General features: G+C 45.6%; 1 protein-coding gene across 10 annotated transcripts in view; it reads left to right on the top strand.

Moving 5' to 3' along the window:
- Positions 1-5,209: 5,209 nt before the first annotated feature.
- Positions 5,210-19,701, top strand: part of PTPRM (protein tyrosine phosphatase receptor type M) — a 777,617-nt gene continuing 763,125 nt past the window's right edge. For 8 of the 10 annotated variants that reach the window (XM_072734916.1, XM_072734914.1, XM_072734915.1 and 5 more), the window contains exon 1: positions 6,181-6,621. In XM_072734916.1, coding sequence (XP_072591017.1) covers positions 6,549-6,621 — 73 coding nt within the window. In that variant the 5' untranslated portion in view covers positions 6,181-6,548. Of the gene's footprint in view, positions 5,431-6,180; positions 6,622-19,701 lie in introns of those variants that run through there. The other 2 variants (XM_072734918.1, XM_072734917.1) reach the window with 2 other exon arrangements.

Here is a 19,701-nt window from a genome sequence, read left to right as displayed (position 1 = left end):
ATGAAAAGGGAAAAGTTCCAATCAGAAACAGATTTTTAAAGAACTATGAGCTAAATCTGTAAATTGTGAACTTTTAGCCTCATATGGTAAAATGGCATAGAAGAGCTACATAATAAACTTTAAGTTCATTAATTAGGAACCTGTTTATAAAGAATGTTCATGCCTACTGACATCAACTCTCTCACAGTGCAGAGGGGTAGACAGGACAGAAACAATTCTTCTCACTTTGAAGATGAACAAACAAGAAGGACCTGCCATGATAAACCATGTAGTTCTACCGCATAGTCTGCTGTTGGATCTGGCAGCTGATGAACCACAGTATGCCCCCGAAGAAGCTTCTGATGGAAGAACAGGAATATCTGTTGAAGGTCTTGCCATCTAACTGGTATCTGGGCACAATTCGATATTTCCACCCCATCCCTACTCGTACAGAACCCCAGCATAGAACTCTGTGCATACTGGACTCTCTTTAGTATCTGATTTTAAAATCAGCGGTTAATAACAAGAACTCACATGTCACTAATAATGCAGCAGAAACTGTATTAGACACTTTACATTATTATCTCATGTATTTATTTATTTTTAAAGATTTATTTATTTATTCATGAGAGGCACAGGCAGAGGGAGAAGCAGGCTCCATGCAGGGAGCCCGATGCGGTACTCGATCCTGGGACTCCAGGATCATACCCTGAGCCAAAAGCAGGGGCTAAACCACTGAGCCACCCAAGGATCCCCTATTATCTCATTTAATTCTCATAACTCTGTGAAATGGGCACAATTATTACCTTCATTTTACTGATAAAGAAGCTGAAACCCAGAGAGGTTAAATGACTTGTTCTATGTCACACAGACTAATGGCACGAGGGTTTAGGTTTTTTAAAAAAACATGCAAATGCGTTGCCCTAGTATCAACATTTCAGGAGATTAATTTAGATTCCGAGGGTATTGTGGGCAAAGCAAAGAACTAAAACCTATTACTTCTCCCCTTTTAATTAGGCCACGAGAAGGAATTCCTGGGGCATCTAAAAATTCATCCTAGTGATTTAAGCCTTTATACAAAAGTGGCTTTGAACTGTGCTTGGATGAGCTTTGCCTTTTGTCAGTGACAGGTTCTGACCTTAGGTAGGATATAAACAGCTACAAAAAAGGGTACCTGCCCCTGTTCTTTTCTTCTTCTGTTCAGGTGAGAACAGGGTTTCATTGGTGAAAGTTTAAATGACCTGGTTTCTTCTGACCTTTGTGAAAAACTAATGATGTGTTTTAAATTTTCATCCCATTCCCTTTGGTCTTATGTGGAGTAGTCTCCTCCCAGCCCTTATTTTCCAGGTATGAGAATACCTTCCAAGCCCCCCAGTGCATGCCTGAAACCACAGATGGTGCAGAGTCCTATGTATACTATGTTTTTTCTATATATACACATCTATGTTAAAAATGTAATTTACAGGGCAGCTGGGTGGCTCAATCGGTTAAGCGGCTGCTTTTGGCTCAGGTCATGATTTCTGGGTCCTGGGATCGAGTCCTGATTCGGGTTCCCTGCTCTGCAGGGAGCCTGCCTCTCCCTCTGCCTCCCTCTCTGTCTCTCTGTCTCTCATGAATAAATAAATAAATAAAATCTTTAAAAATGTAATTTATAAATTAGGCCCATAAGAGATGAACAATAACCAACAACATAGAACCATTATAACATTACAACATAGTGTAATAAAAGTTATGTGAATGTGATCTCTCCCTCTCTTAAAATATCTATTGTACTGAACTCATCCTTCTTGTGATGCTATGAGATGAGACAATGCTTTTTTTTTTAATTTTATTTTATTTATTTATGATAGGCACACAGTGAGAGAGAGAGAGGCAGAGACACAGGCAGAGGGAGAAGCAGGCTCCATGCACCGGGAGCCTGACGTGGGATTCGATCCTGAGTCTCCAGGATCGCGCCCTGGGCCAAAGGCAGGCGCCAAACCGCTGCGCCACCCAGGGATCCCGAGATGAGACAATGCTTATGTGATGAGTTACACGTTCAAAAGTGAGCGAACCTGTGAAGTCCTGGGTGAAAAGTTCTCTCTGCTACTCTCATGTCTGAAACCAAGTAGAGTAGACTCCAGTGGTGAGTGTGTGCATAGTGCAGGGCTCTGTATAGCTGTGCCCAGTTTCCCCACTGCTACCCCCTGGCTCACGCTTCCCTGAGGCAAAGACAAGTGGGGCAGGGGGGAGCAGAGACTGTGATGTGATGCTTGCTTAAAGCCTTGCTTACTCAGAGATCAACACAATACATAATCAGGTTTGCTCAGTGCCTCCCAGTTCACACAGAGCTTTCACATGTAATACCATTTTCACAAGCCAGGAAACAGAAATTAACTTAAATTAATTTAAATTGCACAGTTGGGACTCAGTCAAGTTGGACTCCAAATTCTGAGCTAGCTTTCTCTGTCTCTGACTCTCTCTTTTGCTCCTTCTTTCCCTTCATTCATATTTCCTCCCTCCCTTCCTTCATCCATCCATCCATCCCTCTATCCTTCTTTCTTTTTATTCTTCTCTTTTTTCAAGGACACACTATCCTTCATCAATGAAAGATAATACAGTATATCATTGTGGAAACTTATACAAGCGTGCTTATTACATTTCTTATCTCAGAATACATGTTCAGAATCTAAGTGCATCTCTAAAAATGGGAATTAATCACTACAGCGAGGCCTGGAAATGAGAATATGAGTAGCAGAAACAAAGACAATCTTTTCTTTTCCTTTTCTGCTGGATCATGATAGCTCCAATTAAGTGATCTTGGCCGGTATTTAAAAGTCTATGTCTATGCTTTTTGGCGGTGTGATACTTTGGATGGAGTAGGGACTTTCTGCATGTGGTTAACCTCCAAATTCAACATAACATTTCAGATAGGTAAGGATGGGTTATGGTCAAATTAGTTTTCTTTTTTCTTTCTTTCTTTCTTTCTTTTTTTTTTAGTTTACATTTTGACTTTAATGGGGTTTGTACAAGTTTCACGAACTGAGTAATTGCTGCTAAAGACATCATCATTCCATAAGGATAGTTGGCAGATCTGCCTGCAGACCCTGCATAATGGGATCCTGCTCTGGCGGTGTGCCTCACAGGGCACGGATTATCACAACCTATACAAATGAATTTATTAAGGGACACATGGTCACCTCTGTCACTAGGGATCTGGTGCTCAGTGCTGAGAGAGCATGAAACATAACCCTAAACATCCAATCTCAAAACCAACTCTGTTCAGTCCCCAGAGAAATTTCACAATCCTTGTCCCATGGCCTTGAAACAGTACTGTGAAGGTTTTCTGTGTGCCCTAACATGGCAGATGGACACTCCTAGCTGTGTGGATGATGTAGTGGGAGAGACATTTAGTTAAAAGAAAAGTCAAATTAATTAAAAATCAAGTCCTCCCTTTCAGATAGCAAGAATATTAAATAGTCTTAATAACGAGTTTTTCCTAGGAGTGGTGCCAACCATCAATTTTCTTGCTTCTCTTCATGTTCTAATCCATGGTTCTGGAAAGTTACACATTAGGATAGTATTTGCATATAGTTGAACACAGTGATTGAGGAATATGTTGCAAAATTAAATAATGTTAAATGGTAGATACAGAGCTATAACTTGATTAATAACTTTGAAATATTGACATATGATGTGTCTCCATTTACATCCTCTTGCCCCAAGCTCATCAATATGAGGGACTGGTTTGAAAGCCCTAACTCTGACCAGCCATTCTGTAAATGTCACTATTGTCCCCAGAGAGCCATGAGTATCCTGTGGTTTGACTAAAATAAAAAAATCTTTCCTGCTGAAAAAAGAAGTGAAAGCAAATGTCCTGCTGGGAGGATTCCTACAGGGTCCCTTCCTTAGGGAAACTCTAATCCATTCATTGTCAATAGAGGCCTTCCATGTGGGCTCACAGTCGCTTTGACCAGTTACCTATCCCTGAGAGGGAATACAGAAGACAGTTGTCAAAAAATGGAAAGGGAAGGAGCTGCTGGTAACACCCGTCACTGCTTGCAATGTGGATTGCAGACTAATATGGGTGGAAGCTTAACGTTGTAGCCTCCTTTAGGAAACAGAGATAATGCAACTCCTTGACCCTTCCACTAAGTTTAACAGGAAGAAGGGACCGGGTATCTTCAGGTTACCAGGGCAGCCGTAGTTGGGATCTCTGCGGGGCTTTCTTTCCTTAAGTGCAAGGAAAAGCTACAAGTGCAGCTGCCTCCCAACCCACCACCAAACCAACTTACACATTCCCTGCCCGCGGGTGTCCACTCTAAGGCTGTTCCTCACTTTCTTCCTGAGGCCGCCAGGGGATTGAGTCCCAGGCGCCCACAGTGGTAATCTGCTCATTGATATACCCACACTGGCTTATTTCATTATATCATTTTTATTTTATTTTTCTCCTTTGTCTCATTTTCCAATTCCTCTTGTGCTGCTTCCTGGGATAACTGCCCCAGAGGATATCACTTGCACATATATCCCCACCTCCAGGTCTGCTTGTAGGGGAGCCTAGCCTATGACAGCCACCAGCGTGCACCATAGCTCCTGACATGAAGTAGGGCCTTAACAGATATTTGCTGAAAGAATTAACGCGGTTCGCAAATGAAATCCTACCTTCACGCTAACTTCTTCCAATTTAAACAAGTTACTCGGAAGGAAAGCAACTCGATTGACTTTTAGCTTCCTCGTCTGGATGCTCCATGCATCTAGTAGCATAAAAGTTCCCCTGGCAAGCACATCACCGTTCAAAAAAGGCAAATTTAGGCTTGGTCACAGTGCGCACGTGCTCTTAATACATGGAAAGCCCAGGTTGCAGATTGCAGCATCCTCACTTGCTGCTCCTTTGAGGTATGCGCCTCCCTTCCCCCTTTGACGCTTGCCCCGTTCATTTTGCATTTAAAGACGAGGCTCGACCAGTACCTACTGGTGAGAAGTAGCAGGATGATGCAAAAATCATTAAGAAGTAAATGATTAATAGGGAGCCTTTTCCCAAGCGCACTTCTCCTAAGGATCCAGTAAGTGGAATTCCTGAAGAGAAGAGAATTTGGGGTTGGGACACCGAAAGCAAAAGTCCTCTAGTCCCTGAATTTGCCGCGGAGAGGTTCCCGTCCGTTGGCCGCGGGGCCCGGGAGGCGGCGCGGAGCTCAGCGCGGGATCCGCGCGCCCCGGGGCCTTTGCGAGCCTGGCGGCGGGGGCGGGGGCGGGCGGCGCCGCGGAGCTCGGAGCTCGGCGCTCACCTGCCGCGCGCGTCCGCCCGGGGCCCGAGTGTCGCCCGGGCCCGGCGTGCGTGCCGCGACCCCCGTCAGTCACTGGTCTCAGGTCTTTCCAAGCCCCTCAAGCGCGTTGACTTAGCGAGGAGCGGCGTCTGCGCTGTGGGGCGCGGGCTCCGTGTGCTCATTCTGGGGGAGACGGAAGAGCCTGTCGGTGGGTCGACACTGATTCAGTGATTTGACAGAGCGGCCTCTGTACTGGGCACTCGCGGAGGAGCAGGAGCGGTCCCGGGCACAGAAGGGCAAATTACGCGTCTCAAGACGCGGGGCGCGGCGCGGCCCCCTCCCTCCTCACCGGCGCCCCGACGCGGACGCCGCGGCCCGGCCCGCTCCGGCCCTCGCGCTGCGGCCTCGCCACGCCCGGCGGCTCGGGTCCGAGCGGGGAAGGGGGGAGGGGGCCGCAGCCGCCGCTCCTGCAAACTGCGAGCGGCCCGCGCGACCCGGACAAACTTCTGGCGGAGGCGCAGCCCCGGCGCGGCCCGCGGGCGGGGAGGGAGCCCGGCGCAGGGCAGACGCGGCGGCCGGGGAGGCGGGGGCGGCGGGGGCGGCGCGAGCCGTGCGGGGCGGGGCGGGGGCGCGGGGGCGCGGGGGCGGCGCGGGGCGCGGGGCGCGGGCGGCCGAGCTCCCCCCCGGAGGCCCGGAGGCGCGGCGGCGGCCGAGCGCCGGGGCGCGGGCGGCGGGGCCGGGCGCTCACGCCCTCTAGCGGGCCGCGGCGGCGCCGGGCGGCCGTGACGTGGGCGCTCCCTCCAGCCGGCCTGCGGGGCACCGCCAGTCAGTCGGGGAGCAGGAGCCCCGCGCGCAGCCGGCGCGGGCTCGGCCCTCGGCCCTCGGCCCTCGGCCCTCGGCGCACCGCCGCCCCCGGGGCTGCGCTCGCGGCTGGCGGCGACCAGGCGGCGGGCGGGACGCGCGCGCCCCCCGCCACGGCCACGGCCGGCGCCGGCGCCTCGGGTCCCGAGCAGGGGAAGGAGAGCGGCGGCGGGTGCAGGCGCCGGCGCGGCACGGAGGGCGGCTCTGGGCTCCGCGGGCGCGCCCTCCGCTGCCTCTCGCGGCGCGCGGGCTGCCGAGCGGGGCCGGCGGCCGGGCAGCGGGACCCGGGCCCTTCGCCCCCGGCCGCGGGCGCTGCCGAGTTCGGACTCCGGCGAGTGCGGGCGCCCGGGGGCTCGGCTGTGCTCGCGGCTGCGCACCTTCCCCGCGTGGCCGCCTGGAGCCCCGACCCCGACCCCGAGCCCGACCCCGACCCCGAGCCCGTCCGCCCGGCGCGCCCCGGCCAGCATGACGACGCTTGGGACCTGCCTGGCCACTTTGGCCGGACTTTTGCTAACTGCGGCGGGGGAGACGTTTTCAGGTAAGCGGGGCCGTCTGCGCCGCCGCCGGGGACGCCGGAGCTCCCGGGCCTGGGGAGCCCGCGGGGCAGCGGGTCCGAGCCGGGGCGCGCGGGGCGGGCGGGGCGCGCGGGCGGGCGGGCGGGCGGGCGGGCAGCCGCGGCTCGGGCGGCCGGGGCGGGAGGGCGCCGAGCGCTGGCCGCGGAGCCCCGACCCCGTCCCGTCGCCGCCCCGCCCCGCCCCGCCGCGGCCTGCGCTGGTGCTGGGGGCGGGCCGCGCCACGGCGAGTCCCCGGCCGGCCCCGAGAGGACCCGCGGAAAACTTTGCTTGAAGTTGGGCGCCGCAGCCCCGGGCCGCCGGGCGTGGGCGCTGCGCGATGCCTGCGACCCGGAGCAGCGGCCAGGCCGGGCCGCGGGTGCCGAGTGCGCCCGCGGCGCTCGCCCAGACCCGCTCCGGCTCCGGCGGCGGTGGCGAGCGCCCGGCGCCCTGCGCTCCCCCCCCCCCCCCGCCCCTCGCGGCCGCCGACCCCGGCCCCCCGGACGGGCGCACGGCGGCTCCCGAGAGCCCGGGCGCGCGCTCCTCGTCAGTCCCAGCGGGAGGACCGGCGGCCCGGGAGGGAGCGTCCGGGCTCCCAGGCTCCCAGGCCCCGGGCCCGCGCGGCCTGGCGCTGCCCCGGCCCCGCTACTCGCCCTCGGCCCCAGCCGAGCGCCGGGGCCGGTGGCAACTTGCGAGCCCAGCGCGGCCGCCCGGGGTCCCGGGTGGGAAGGAAACGGGCCGTGCGTGCGAGTGTGTGTCGGGAGGCGCGTGTGCTGGCGCGGGGGCGGAGGGCCCGGGGCGGCCCTCGGCGCGACCACCTGTGGACCCCAGGCTGGGGGCAGGGTGCGGCCCAGCACAGTCTGCACTGTCGTCGGCACCTGGAACACACCGAGTGGACGCAAGGCGTGCACACTTGCACACTTTCATACACACACACAGCTCATTAAGGTCCACGTGTAACGGTGAACTAGGATTCTTGTTTTTATTTATTTATTTATTTTTTAAAATTTTTATTTATTTATGATAGTCACACACAGAGAGAGAGAGAGAGAGAGGCAGAGACACAGGCAGAGGGAGAAGCAGGCTCCATGCACCGGGAACCCGACGTGGGATTCGATCCCGGGTCTCCAGGATCGCGCCCTGGGCCAAAGGCAGGCGCCAAACCGCTGCGCCCCCCAGGGATCCCCTCTTGTTTTTATTTTAATAAAACTCGTATGCTTTGGCCATGAACTTGGGTTGCAAAGTAGATTTCTATGATTATTAGGGAGGAATGAGTTAAGTTGGACCTTTAAAATCATTTATTTATTTATTTATTTATTTATTTATTTATGAAGGGGTTTTCACTGACTGCAAAATGCATAATCTAAACGTTGGAGATCTTTGGCTGACTGGCCTGTGGAAACATAAATTTTTACTTTCTCGGAGTCCCAGGTACACACAGGCACAGATGCTGGCGTTACTGTGTGTTGCTGAGCTGCAGGACCTTTGACCACAGCTGGCCGCAAAGATGAAAATGAGATTGTGGTTGGCAGATTGCTCTGTACTGTGAAATGCAAACTGTCAACTTCAATAAAGAAATGCCCTTTCCCTAAGTTTAATATTTCCTTAACTGTCTGGTAATTGCACGTGCTCCAGAGGACTTAAAACGAGACACTGCTGTCTGCTGTAAAATTGATGCAGATTTTGGCCTCCGTTCTTTCTTATTAACAAATTATGGGATAGATTCCCCGGTTTTTAGAGCCTTGTAACTCATTAGTGTTAGAAGCCAAATATGAGGGCCTTAGTGATGGTTTTCTCTTTATTAAGATTCATAACTCCCTGCCTGGGAATTGTTTAAAGTTAAGCCTGTCAAATAGCGTTTGGATGGATTTTTAAGTTGTGTGCACGGGGATGGAAACAAATATTTATGGAGCTTATTTAAAGCATCAGCCCTTCATCATTAAAAAGGATTTCAGCATTAGGTAGTACTGACCTATGTCCTTGTTAAAGCTGTTTTAAACTGTCAGACGCAAAGAGACTTTTACCAAAATTTTGCCATAATTTTTTGCAGAGAAAATGGATCATCCTATAATGTTATTATAGCATTAACTGGGGTGTGCTTTCTGAGTTATCCTAGTATGTTAGTGGCTAAAGGGGGAATGAGCACTGTCTAAGAGATTGCGGAGAAATGTTGAAATTGTAAATGTTTGAAGTTGGTGAATTTTCTGTGCAATGAACGATCAGACATGTTGCTGTGCATTATGTTTTTTTCCCCCTCCACTTTGCATTAGACTAAGATAGTCTAGGAGTGGGGCTCTTAATGCTTTGGAAAAGACAGTTTCTTTGTGTATGTTGGGAAAGTGATGAGTGACCTTATGAGTGACGTTGATACTTTTTTTTTTTTTTGAGGATTCTTCTGGAAATTGTAATAATTGCTTTTCACGTGACACACTTGATGATAATCAATATTAGAGATAGAGGAGATAGATTGCAAACTCCTTGAAGGCAAAGCCAATATTTTTTTCCTTCTTGGTCCCCCATAAAACACTTAGCATGAAGCCTTAGATCAAACAGGCAATCACAGTGTGTTGAATAAAATGGGAATGTGAATGCTGATCATTTTGCAAACACTCATGCTGTACCTGAATTACCTGACACAGAAGGGAAGGAGAGGGATAATTGTAGGAAGTTAGACTTGGGGGGCATTTCCCTAAGTTTGAAATGGGGTCTCTCCTTAGGCCACCCGGTGACCTAAATCATGAGATTTTAATGTGTTCAGTGGTGAGTTTTTTTTTTTTTTTTTTTTGCGTGTGTGTGACTTAAGATTTGTACACACGGGAGTTTGCTCTCCCTTCTGCAGTGCTCTCAATCTCCTGTCTTCTCTGAGAGGGGTTTGGAATTTATGTAGTTATTAATCAGTCATTCCTGGAAATGGACTATGGGGAGTTTGGATTCCAGAGATCAGAAATAGAATGCTAAACTTATTGGAAAAAAAAAAAAAGATTTTTGTGGTTCATGTCAACTTTATTTACTATAAAGATTCCATTTTAAAAATTGTTTTCCATCTTTACGATTTCTAATTTGTTAATATTCTGGGAATTTCTGATACCTGTATTCTTTGGAGGCTTACTTTCTGCCTTCTAGGCTTTTAATGATCGTTAAAAATAACTTTTATAAAAAGGAATCGAGTCAGACTCAAGGAAGTTAAAATCATTTTACTTTTGCTTGAAATTTTCTTTTCCATGGTGAGAAGCCAAAAACTGGCAAGTCATTCCTCTTTGACCCAGTTTCTTAAAAGCTGACTTGTAATACATATTATCCGACAAAATGTTTAGTTTTACATTATAATGGATCTGATGTGTTAAGGTCTCTTAAGCAAACTTTGGTTTGCAGAGATAGAAATAGAAACAGATTTGGCCCTGTTTCTTCTACAGTATTTGGAATAAATTAAACTTTAACATAACCTTGTGAATTTGGGACTCTCGTGGAAAAAATTATTTTAAAAATACTCTTTAAGGATATTTGTGAGAAAACGGGCAACATTGGAATAAAGTCTGTAGTTTAGTTGGTGTTTAATTTCTTAATTTTGGGAATTCTGTGAGGGTTATGTCAGCTGTAAATGTTAGGGAAAGGTGGGTGAAGCTTGAAATCTGTACTATTTTATGCAACTTTTCTGGTAAGATTATTTTAAAATACAAAATATTTTAAAGTACCCTTTACAAAGAATGGGAATAGATTTGTTTAGCAGTGTCATTTATTTTTCTTTTTCAGATAACTATAGTCATGACATTTTACATTTTTATGGTGCTTTAACTAGACTGGTAATTCATTGTGAGCAAATACTTCAAATTTAAATCAGTGAGCATGAAAGAAATATGCCAAGAAATTACTATAACATTTTTAGTGTTATGCGTATGTAGGGAAGTATTTATTGCTTGAGTGTAATAAATTGTTCTGATCTGGAAAACTACAGATTTTAGTCTCCCATGTTTCCAAAGGGCTATTATGCAGTTTTTTAGAAGTGAACTTACTTACATATCGTGATATATGAGTGTGTCAATAACTTCTGTAATTCTAACAGAACTTTCCTTAATGAACAAATAATCTGATTTTTTGCCTTCAGATTGTATAAATCCTTGATGAAAGAAGCATAGCCTTTGGTTTTGGCAAAAATTGGTTTTAGAACTGAAGTGTTTCTGTGACAATTATATAGAAGTTGGTGGCTTTCTTCGATTTTTTTGCATGATAGTTCTATAACGTAGGACATTCTAGGAGCTGATGGGCTTTCTGTGTATATTTTAGTAGGGGAACTGTGTTTTGAACTGAGTATTGCTTCCTTTCACTTTTTGTTTTGGGATTCATGAAATTTTCTAGAAGGAGTACGTATCAATTAAATATCAGAAAACATAGGTCTCAGCTGGGGGTCAGGCATGTTAATAAGTAGTTACGTATTTTTTTTTTTTGGCAGTATAACATTTTTCTTAAGGGTGTTGTCTACCACACTATGCTCTTTAGTTTAATTCTGAGGTTCCTGTCTTTGAAAACCAACTTTCCCACAAACTTTAAGTTTCATATCTCAGTTGCTATCTTTACGAATATAACACATTAATAAGTTTATTTTGTAAGTGAGAAAGGATTTAACAACTAACGTGTTTCACACTCACTAGTGAAACATTTAAAAAATGCAAAATAATATAAACTTCCCTTCACAAGACAATGCAGCTTCTTGGGTTCCTGAAATATTGCTAAAATACTGCTGTGGTTTCCAGTTTAGTCATCAGGAAGCTTGAGCTTGCTCTGTAGCTCTGAAAAACTCAACAGAGGAAAATAAGTAGAGCTGGTGTTGGGTGGGGAGCAGGAAAGCTTTAGTCACCAACCTTGGGAGTCCGTAGTACCCCCCACCATGGAATGGAAGTATGTAAGAGACCAATAAAAGAAAACAGGCATGAGAAGAAAAGTGTTAGGAGCTCAGGCATCAGTGATGTGAATTCTGGAGGTCCTAGCAGAGGAGAGTTGTCACTGCCCTTATACTCTCTTTGCTTTTAAAGAATGGAGCTTCTGGAAAAGAAAGAGGTATTCAAAAGATTGACAAGTGTATACATAGGTTGTGCTCACATCTTGCAGGTGAGTGGCTTTAGGTGGCCTTGGGGAGGGCCTGGAGATGTTGAGTCCTTGTTGAGTGCAAACTGTGTTTAGACCTGTGCTTCGTGGGACACCTGGGTGGCTCAGTGGTTGAATGTCTGCCTTGGGCTCAGGCCCTGATCCTGGAGTCCTGGGATTGAGCCCCATATTGGGCTCCCTTCAGGGAGTCTGCTGCTTCTTCTGCCCTTGTCTCTCCCTCTCTCTCTCTCTCTCTCTCTCTCTCTGTGTGTGTGTCCTCTCATGAATAAATAAATACAAATCTTAAAAAAAAAAAAGACTTGTGTTTCTTAAAACTTAGTGTGCCCAAGGATCACCTGGAGTGGCCCTTCTAGCTGTTGATTTCTGGGGTGGACCGATGGTGATTCTGGAGGGAAAGGTTCATGGAAGGTCTCACAGCATCCCCAGGGAATCCTGGTTTGTGGCCATGGTTTGAGAAATGTTGATCTAAAAGAGTACTTCTTAAAGTGTTATCCTTAGACCAGAAGCATGAGCATCACTTGGGCACTTATTAAACATGCCTACTCTGCACCCCCCTCCCCCCGCCTGCAGGCCTACTGAATCTGGAGGATGGGTAAGGGGGAGCTGGCTGCTGTCTGTGTTGGAACAAGCCCTCGAGGCCATTGTGATGCTCACTAGAACTACTTTTCCCGAAAGAACTGGGATCCTTATTCTGTGTATCAGCCTCCCTTGGATGAGAGTTGAAAGAGAACCAGGGGTAAAAATAGAATTCACATTCATACACTTATTAGCCTCCTGATGAACACAGCCAAAATTATGAACAGGCTGATGCTATGACTCTCAGCCTGTTAGGTGAAACCGCCAGTGTGACATTTCAAATAATAGTCTTATCTAGGGAAGATATTGGATCCAGCCAGTTGTAAAACTTAAATAGAAAAAGTTTTCTATAATTTTACTTACCACAACATAAAGTTTTAATTAAATTTTGCAGCAATGATGAGCCTTTGGAAATTTCTCTGGGTAGATATTGTGTCTAGAAGATACTTGTTTTGTTGTAATAAGTGCATAGTCCAATGTGCCTACAAAATAATGCCTTGAGTTCAAATAAATATTTATTGAGCACTTCTTGTTTGTAAAGCCCCTTTATAGGGGAGCGCTTGGGTGGTGGTAGGCAATGATAAGAAAGATACAGTTACCAATTCTTTGTCCATTTATTAAAAGTTTCAAAATCCACTGACTTAGAAACAAGGGCTTTCTGAGGAGAGAGCTGGAAATTAATGTACATAAAATTTGGAATTTTAATGTGGAAATGTGAAACTGGAGGTTTCACATTTTTGGAAATGAACTCAGACTTCCTGATAGAAAATAAAAGATTTTCAATTGTACATCTCTTCAGTGTACTGCTAGCACATGTCCTAAAATAGAGCCTTGCATTTCTGTTATCCACAAAAGACAGCCATTGCCATGTCTGTCATTTAACACCCCAGGTAAAGAAAAGCGATCCTTGACGTTACTGAACAGATTTATCTTGAAAACATTGTCGCCAGACTTGGAAAGAATCAAGGCTCCCAGCGAGCGCTTCCCACGAGGCAGGCTGGCCTGCTCTCCGCTCCTCCTGCTGCGATCCAGCTGATCACTAGGTGTAGCTGCTTCCTTAAACCCACCTGCCTGCTACAGGAGGGGCCCAGCCTTACCCACCAAGGCTTTAGCACTCATCTGCTTAAGACTGGAGGAAGGCATGCTCTTTATTTAATGCATCTTCATCTGCTTTTCCATGCGTCTGACTCTTCTCCGTAAAATTAAACTCTTTAGTGGAAGGTGTAGTTCCAGGAGGTTCAGCACTGACCCAAAGACAGCTTGAAACTTATCTGGGATTATCTTTCTCGTTTTTTTTTTCTTCTTCTTTTTTTTTTTGCTCTGTCTGTTGTTGCTATTTCTGTATACAGCAGTGGAGCTAGAAGTAGTAGTATATATCTGCCAACTAAGTAAGAGTTCATGTTAACTTCTGGGCCCTTCTCGATCAGGCCTTTTAGCAAGAGGCCCAAAAAGGCAGTGGGATGGATGGCCAGGGGCAGGTGTGTAACACGGATAGGAAGCAGCCTGTGTACTGTGCTTACCTCTGCAAGAGATTATACTTCTACGGCATTGTCAAATTTAGGTATAGATAGAGTTCAGGAAGTGATTGCAGTTAGCATTGGAAATCTGATTCTGGTATTTTTCTGCTCAGAACACAGACGACTAATGCGTCCTTAAAAACTTTTTTGTATGAAACTCAAGTGTTGGAAGCAAGGGAAGGGAAGGGAGGAGGACCTGATGGAAGGCAGTGTCACTCACTTTCTATCTGCGCCTGATGGGGACGGCTATGACCTGGAGGCTGGAGAGCAGTGAATGCAGCATGTGAGGGAGAGGATGAGTGAGAGCAGAGTTGTCAGGCACTTGTCAAAACAGATATGTTTTTGGCATCTCCCTCAGAAGAAAAGGCCACCGTTTAACAGATTGATTTATTTCAAAATACAACAGCCTAAGCAGAAGCAAAGCTTTTGCTTTTTATGGGCTGCAAAGCATAAAAGCTTATAGAGCATCAGTTTGTTTTCAGATGGGTGAATATTCATTTTGCTCTCATTCCTATTCAGTATGCAGGAAGCAGATTTATTGCATTCAAGGAGAAGAATGTGTTTTAGTTTGCGTTACTTTGGAAGTCAAAGGCCCCATTCGCTCTTGCCAGCTTCCAGCTGTGGAATCCAAGCAGGTTCACAGGTAGGCTTCTGACAGCAGGAGACAGGAATTGGACCACACCCTGTTTACAGTTGCTATTTGATGGATCCTGTTTGATCTCTCTTCTTAGTTGGAGTATTTTGAGGTACTTTAATTCATGTCCCAACCACATGCTTGAAATGAACTCGTTGTATAATCTCTGGATACAAAAACAAGGTGTGACTTTGAAAATAAATAAATGTTGATGGGGTGCTGGGTGGCTCAGTCGATTAAGCATCCAATTTGTTCCTTTGGCCCAAGTCATGATCTCAAGGTTGTGAGATGGAGCCCTGCCCAGCACAGAGCCTACTTAATGCAGAGAAAGGGGAACCCTCTTACACTGTTGGTGGAGCCACTCTGGAAAACAGTATGGAGATTCCTCACAAAGTTAAAAATAGAGCTACCCCATGACCCAGCAATTGCACTACTATGTATTCATTCACAGGACACAAAAATAGTGCTTTGAAGGGGCACATGTACCCCAGTGTTTATAGTAGCAATGTTCACAATAGCCAAAATATGGAAAGAACCCAGATGTCCATTGATGGATGAATGGATAAAGATATGTGTGTATGTGTGTGTGTGCACATATAGTGGAATATTACCTAGCCATCAAAAAGAATGACATATTGCCACTTGTCACAATGTGAATGGGACTAAAGTGTATTATGCTAAGCGAAATAAGTTAGAGAAAAACAAATACTGTATGATCTCACTCATACGTGGAATTTAAGAAACAATACTGATGAATAAAGGGGAAGGGAAGGAAAAATAAAATAAGACAAAAACAGAGAGGTAGATAAACCATAAGAGATTCTTGATTCTAGGCAACAAACTGAGGGTTCCTGGAGGGGAGGTGGGTGGGAAGATGGGGTAACTAGGGGATGGGCATTAAGGAGGGCACTTGATGAATTGAGCTTTGGGTATAATATGCAGCTGATGAAATTCTACCCCTGAAACTAGTAACTAATAACTAACACTCTATGTTAACTAACTTTATTTAAATGAAAAAAAAAATTGGCAGTGTTTTTGACATGGAAAGAAATGATTCCATAAAGGAGAAAAAAAAGATCCTCTTCCAATCCCCTTCCCTCCCCCTCCTCCCTCTCTCTAAAAACAAAAACAAAAACAAAAACAAAACTGATGATACATAAAATAAAAATTGAATCACTGGGCAATGTATAGCACATATTAATTGCTTAATAATAATATTTATTGAATGAATACAGTGAAGTTCCCCTGGGGAGGAAAAATATCAAAGTACTTATGCTTGCTGCTTTTTTTTTTTCTCTTTTCTATCAAGTTTGACTTCTGAAAGCATTTGGAATAATGTTAATAATAGGCCCAGGCTGGGGATTTTGTGCTTAGTACCCTTAGCAGTTTATAGGCATGTAGATATTTAGTTGCTAAATTTAAAGGAAAAAGCATTACTTTTTGTTACTTAAATACATAAAAGTGAGCCTGTGATTTTGTCAGGTATAATAGGAACCTATGAGTCAGTTATGTTATAAAGGACAATTTTGCCAAAAATGGAATTTATCATGTGGTAGGTGTATCGTCATGACTCTAGGGGGATTTGATTTTAGTCACTGGTAAATTAAAAGAACTATGGCATCACTGGTAAGAAGGTTCCATAACAAGGAGTAATATATATTATCTCTGCTGGTTGTATTTCTGATTCAGAATGTAATTAATTATACCTACATAGAGCTCACTTTCTCACATTAACGTCTGGCTCATCTTTAGTAGAGCCAGTGTGCTCTAGTTCCTTTTTTTTCTTTTTCTTTTAAAATTTATTTATTTATTCATAAGAGAGAGAGAGAGAGAGGGAGGGAGGGAGAGAAAGGCAGAGGGAAAAGCAGGCTCCCTGTAGGGATCCCGATGTGGGACTCAGTTCCACACCCCTAGGATCACGACTGAGCCAAAGACGTTCAGCCGGGATCCCTGGGTGGCTCAGCGGTTTGGCGCCTGCCTTTAGCCCAGGGCGCGATCCTGGAGACCCAGGATCGAATCCCACGTCGGGCTCCCGGTGCATGGAGCCTGCTTCTCCCTCTGCCTATGTCTCTGCCTCTCTCTCTCTCTCTCTCTCTCTCTCTCTCTGTGTGTGTGACTATCATAAATAAATAAAAATTAAAACAAAAACAAAAACAAAAAAAAACCAAAGACATTCAACCACTGGGCCACCCAGGTGCCCCTCTAGATCCTTTTTCATTCAGTTTGGTATATACTCAAGTGATGATACGTCATAAAAAGAGGTCACGAGGGGGACAAAAGTCTCATAAATTGTGTTCTCTACTTCTTTGACGTTTGAAATCTAGACCCCTGAATATGGTGTGAAATCTCCACGGTTATCCAGTGGCATTATGTCCTGAGAGTAATGTTGTGGGAGTTCTTGTCCTATTTCTCTTGTCATTTAACATTTTCATCCCATTTGCGTGGCTTTTTAAGGAGCCCCTCCCTTTTCTTCCAGTGTTGCTGGGTGGGCAAGGAGCTGCAAGCTTATTGAGAGTCCTCTGTTGCTGACCCTCGGAAGGTTTGGGGCCTTCCCAGTCACAGGGGGACTTGGACAGCTGGAGGACGTTAAGGCTCTGACGTCAACTGTGGGTTCCCTGGGGTTTGGAAAGAAGGACAGAGGCCCCCAAGCAAATCAGGTGTTGCTGATTTTGTAACAAGGCTTCTGAATAGCCTCATTGCCTTGGGTATGTTACTTAATTTTTCTGAGCCTTCGTTTTCTTTTCTGGAAAAGTACCTTGCAAGATTATTGTAAAGACTAACCAAGGCTGTGACATTAGAAGGCCTCTTGAGGTGACAAGGCCTTGTCTGTGAAGAAGAGAAGGTGTTGGCTGGTCCTGCACCATCCATGTCCATTATAGGTTTAACCATGTGAACCCACTGTTCTAGTAAGTCAGAAGGAGTTGAATATGGACAGTTTCATATGGTTCAAGCTAATAGAGTCTTTTTCTGGCTCTTGAGTGTTGATAGTTAGTGGTGCCCGGAGGCTATATAAGTGACATTTATGTCGATGTGGTTGTACACATACATATGTGATAAAGTACATGGCCACTATTATGTTTTAGAAAAAAAAAAAGAAAAAACGAAAATGGGAAAATAATCACCTCAGAATTGGCACCATGCAAAGCCAGCACTACTCAGTGGCATAGAAAGTGGTGTTACGTAGGTGTGTTAAAGTCACATGGGACTCCAGGCCTCATATTCTTGGCCCCAACACCCACTGAGTCAGATTCTCTGGAAGGGGCTGCAGAAACTGGTGGAGAAACATCCAGATGATCTTGATGCTTGTAAAAGTTGAAAGACTGTTGACTAAGAAAGTAACAGTGGCTCGGAGACCCTGCCCTTTGGAGAACTTACCACATCTTCTCTGATTAGTGTTAAGAATGCATCTAAAGATCATCACATGGATTTTTAGACCAGATTATTAACTGACCAAAGAATATTTCTTTTATGAGGCAGAGGCTTTCTGGTGTCGGAAGAGAACGTGAATTATGAAACAAGGCATTTCATAGAAACTTGGCTGTTTTGTACCTATCTTTCAACTTGGTGACCTATAGTAAATGTGCTATCAGTCTGGAATTTTTAGGATATAATAAAAGAATAAAGACATTTCAGAGTAATCAGAACATGATGACTTTAGATCTTCAGATTTGCAGCTCTGCGCTGCATTTTGAGATGACACTTTCACAGAACAGAATGAGACAAGATGGCACTGGGAATAATATTTTCCAGTACTTATTCCTTTATCTCCTGTTCATTGAAACATGGACACTGTAGAATAATTGGTCTTAGGGGTCCCATAAGGGGACCAAAAGCTTGGCATTTTGATTGTAGTAGTTCCTAAAAGACTCACAAACCTCAACATGGGCATACCAGTCTATTTAGGACACTAGAAATTTCCACCAGCTCATCATTTTGACCAAAGAAGAAAGGTGCTTGTTGAAATGTCATGTCTGGGAGAGGTGGCTCATTAAGTCATCTTAATATGACATCCCCAACTAGCTGTCACCTTGATAAGTTGACATCCTTAGATGTCAGATTTCTTACTTGTTAAAATGAAGACATTCGATTCAAGGATCTATAAGGTCTCTCCAATCACTCGAAGAGTATGAGGATTGTCATCTTAGTTCAAATTAATTTTTCAGATAGCATAGTGTTAAGAGAGTGAGACCTGAATTAATGGGTTATTTTTGATAGATGGGGATGGGAGAAATGTCTAGAACATTGGGTCTAATCTAAGAGAGTACCTGATTTTTCATGAGGTTGCTTGTTAAGAGGAAGTTGAAGGGATATCTGAGTGATTTTAGATGCTTCCCACATTTGCCGTAGGCTGCCTCTGTACAAATGAAGCTCACTCTTTTCCTCCATACTTGAGAATGTGTTTGCCATTCATAAGTGTCACTAAAGGCTATGTGGCAACGAGGCTGAAGGCTGTGATTTTCTACTTAAATTGAGGTGACAGAGATAGGCCTTACTTGAGGGGGTTGGAATTGATAGTAATAAGTGACAACCGTGCTTTGAGCACTAATTATGTGTGAGATACCATGCTGAGAGGATATGATATTTTCAAACCCATTGCCACACAGTAGCTAATAAAAACTTGACTGTGAGTACTGATAGAAGCTTCGGGAGGTGAAGCTGTCTCCATTTCTAACAAAGCCAGGTCATCTGAGTGTGGGGTATATGCACCATGTATCTTCCCTCCCTATACACACAGGTACAGAGTTGCCTTTCCCTGATTTACGCTTTGATTTGATGCCATCCATCTGTATTGAGGTGTGCTCTATGCAGAAGCATTTCAAATGGAGTGTTGTGTTTGTTAGAAAGATGTTGAGTGATATTTTAGTACATGATATAGAATCTTTATAATGGCCATCTGGGGAGATTGCCTTCTGGGTCTTAGTTCTAGAAACAGGTGATTCTCCTTTGTACTTAGTTTCTTCTTGTGAACATAGTGAATTGTATAACCCATCAAGTTTTTCTCTTTATGTTGGCTGCTGGAATACCAGATTCAAATGTGTGTTCTGTCATAGTAAGAACTTTTTTGAACAGAAAGCCTCAGTCAAAGCTGGCCTTCATCAAATAGGGAATTTGTTGGCTCTTGAAACTGAGAATGCAGTGGGTAGGAACAGCTGGTCCCAGGGACTCAACACAGCCATCGGTGTTCTGGGTCTTCTTCTCTAAACATCTTTCCTCTTTATGTGGTATTTCTAAGGGGTTGC

This window comes from Vulpes vulpes, chromosome 13 (genome assembly GCF_048418805.1).
Source record: "Vulpes vulpes isolate BD-2025 chromosome 13, VulVul3, whole genome shotgun sequence".
Classification (NCBI taxonomy): Eukaryota; Metazoa; Chordata; class Mammalia; order Carnivora; family Canidae; genus Vulpes; species Vulpes vulpes.
Note: the sequence above shows the minus strand (reverse complement) of the source record. Positions and strands in the feature narration are given on the sequence as shown.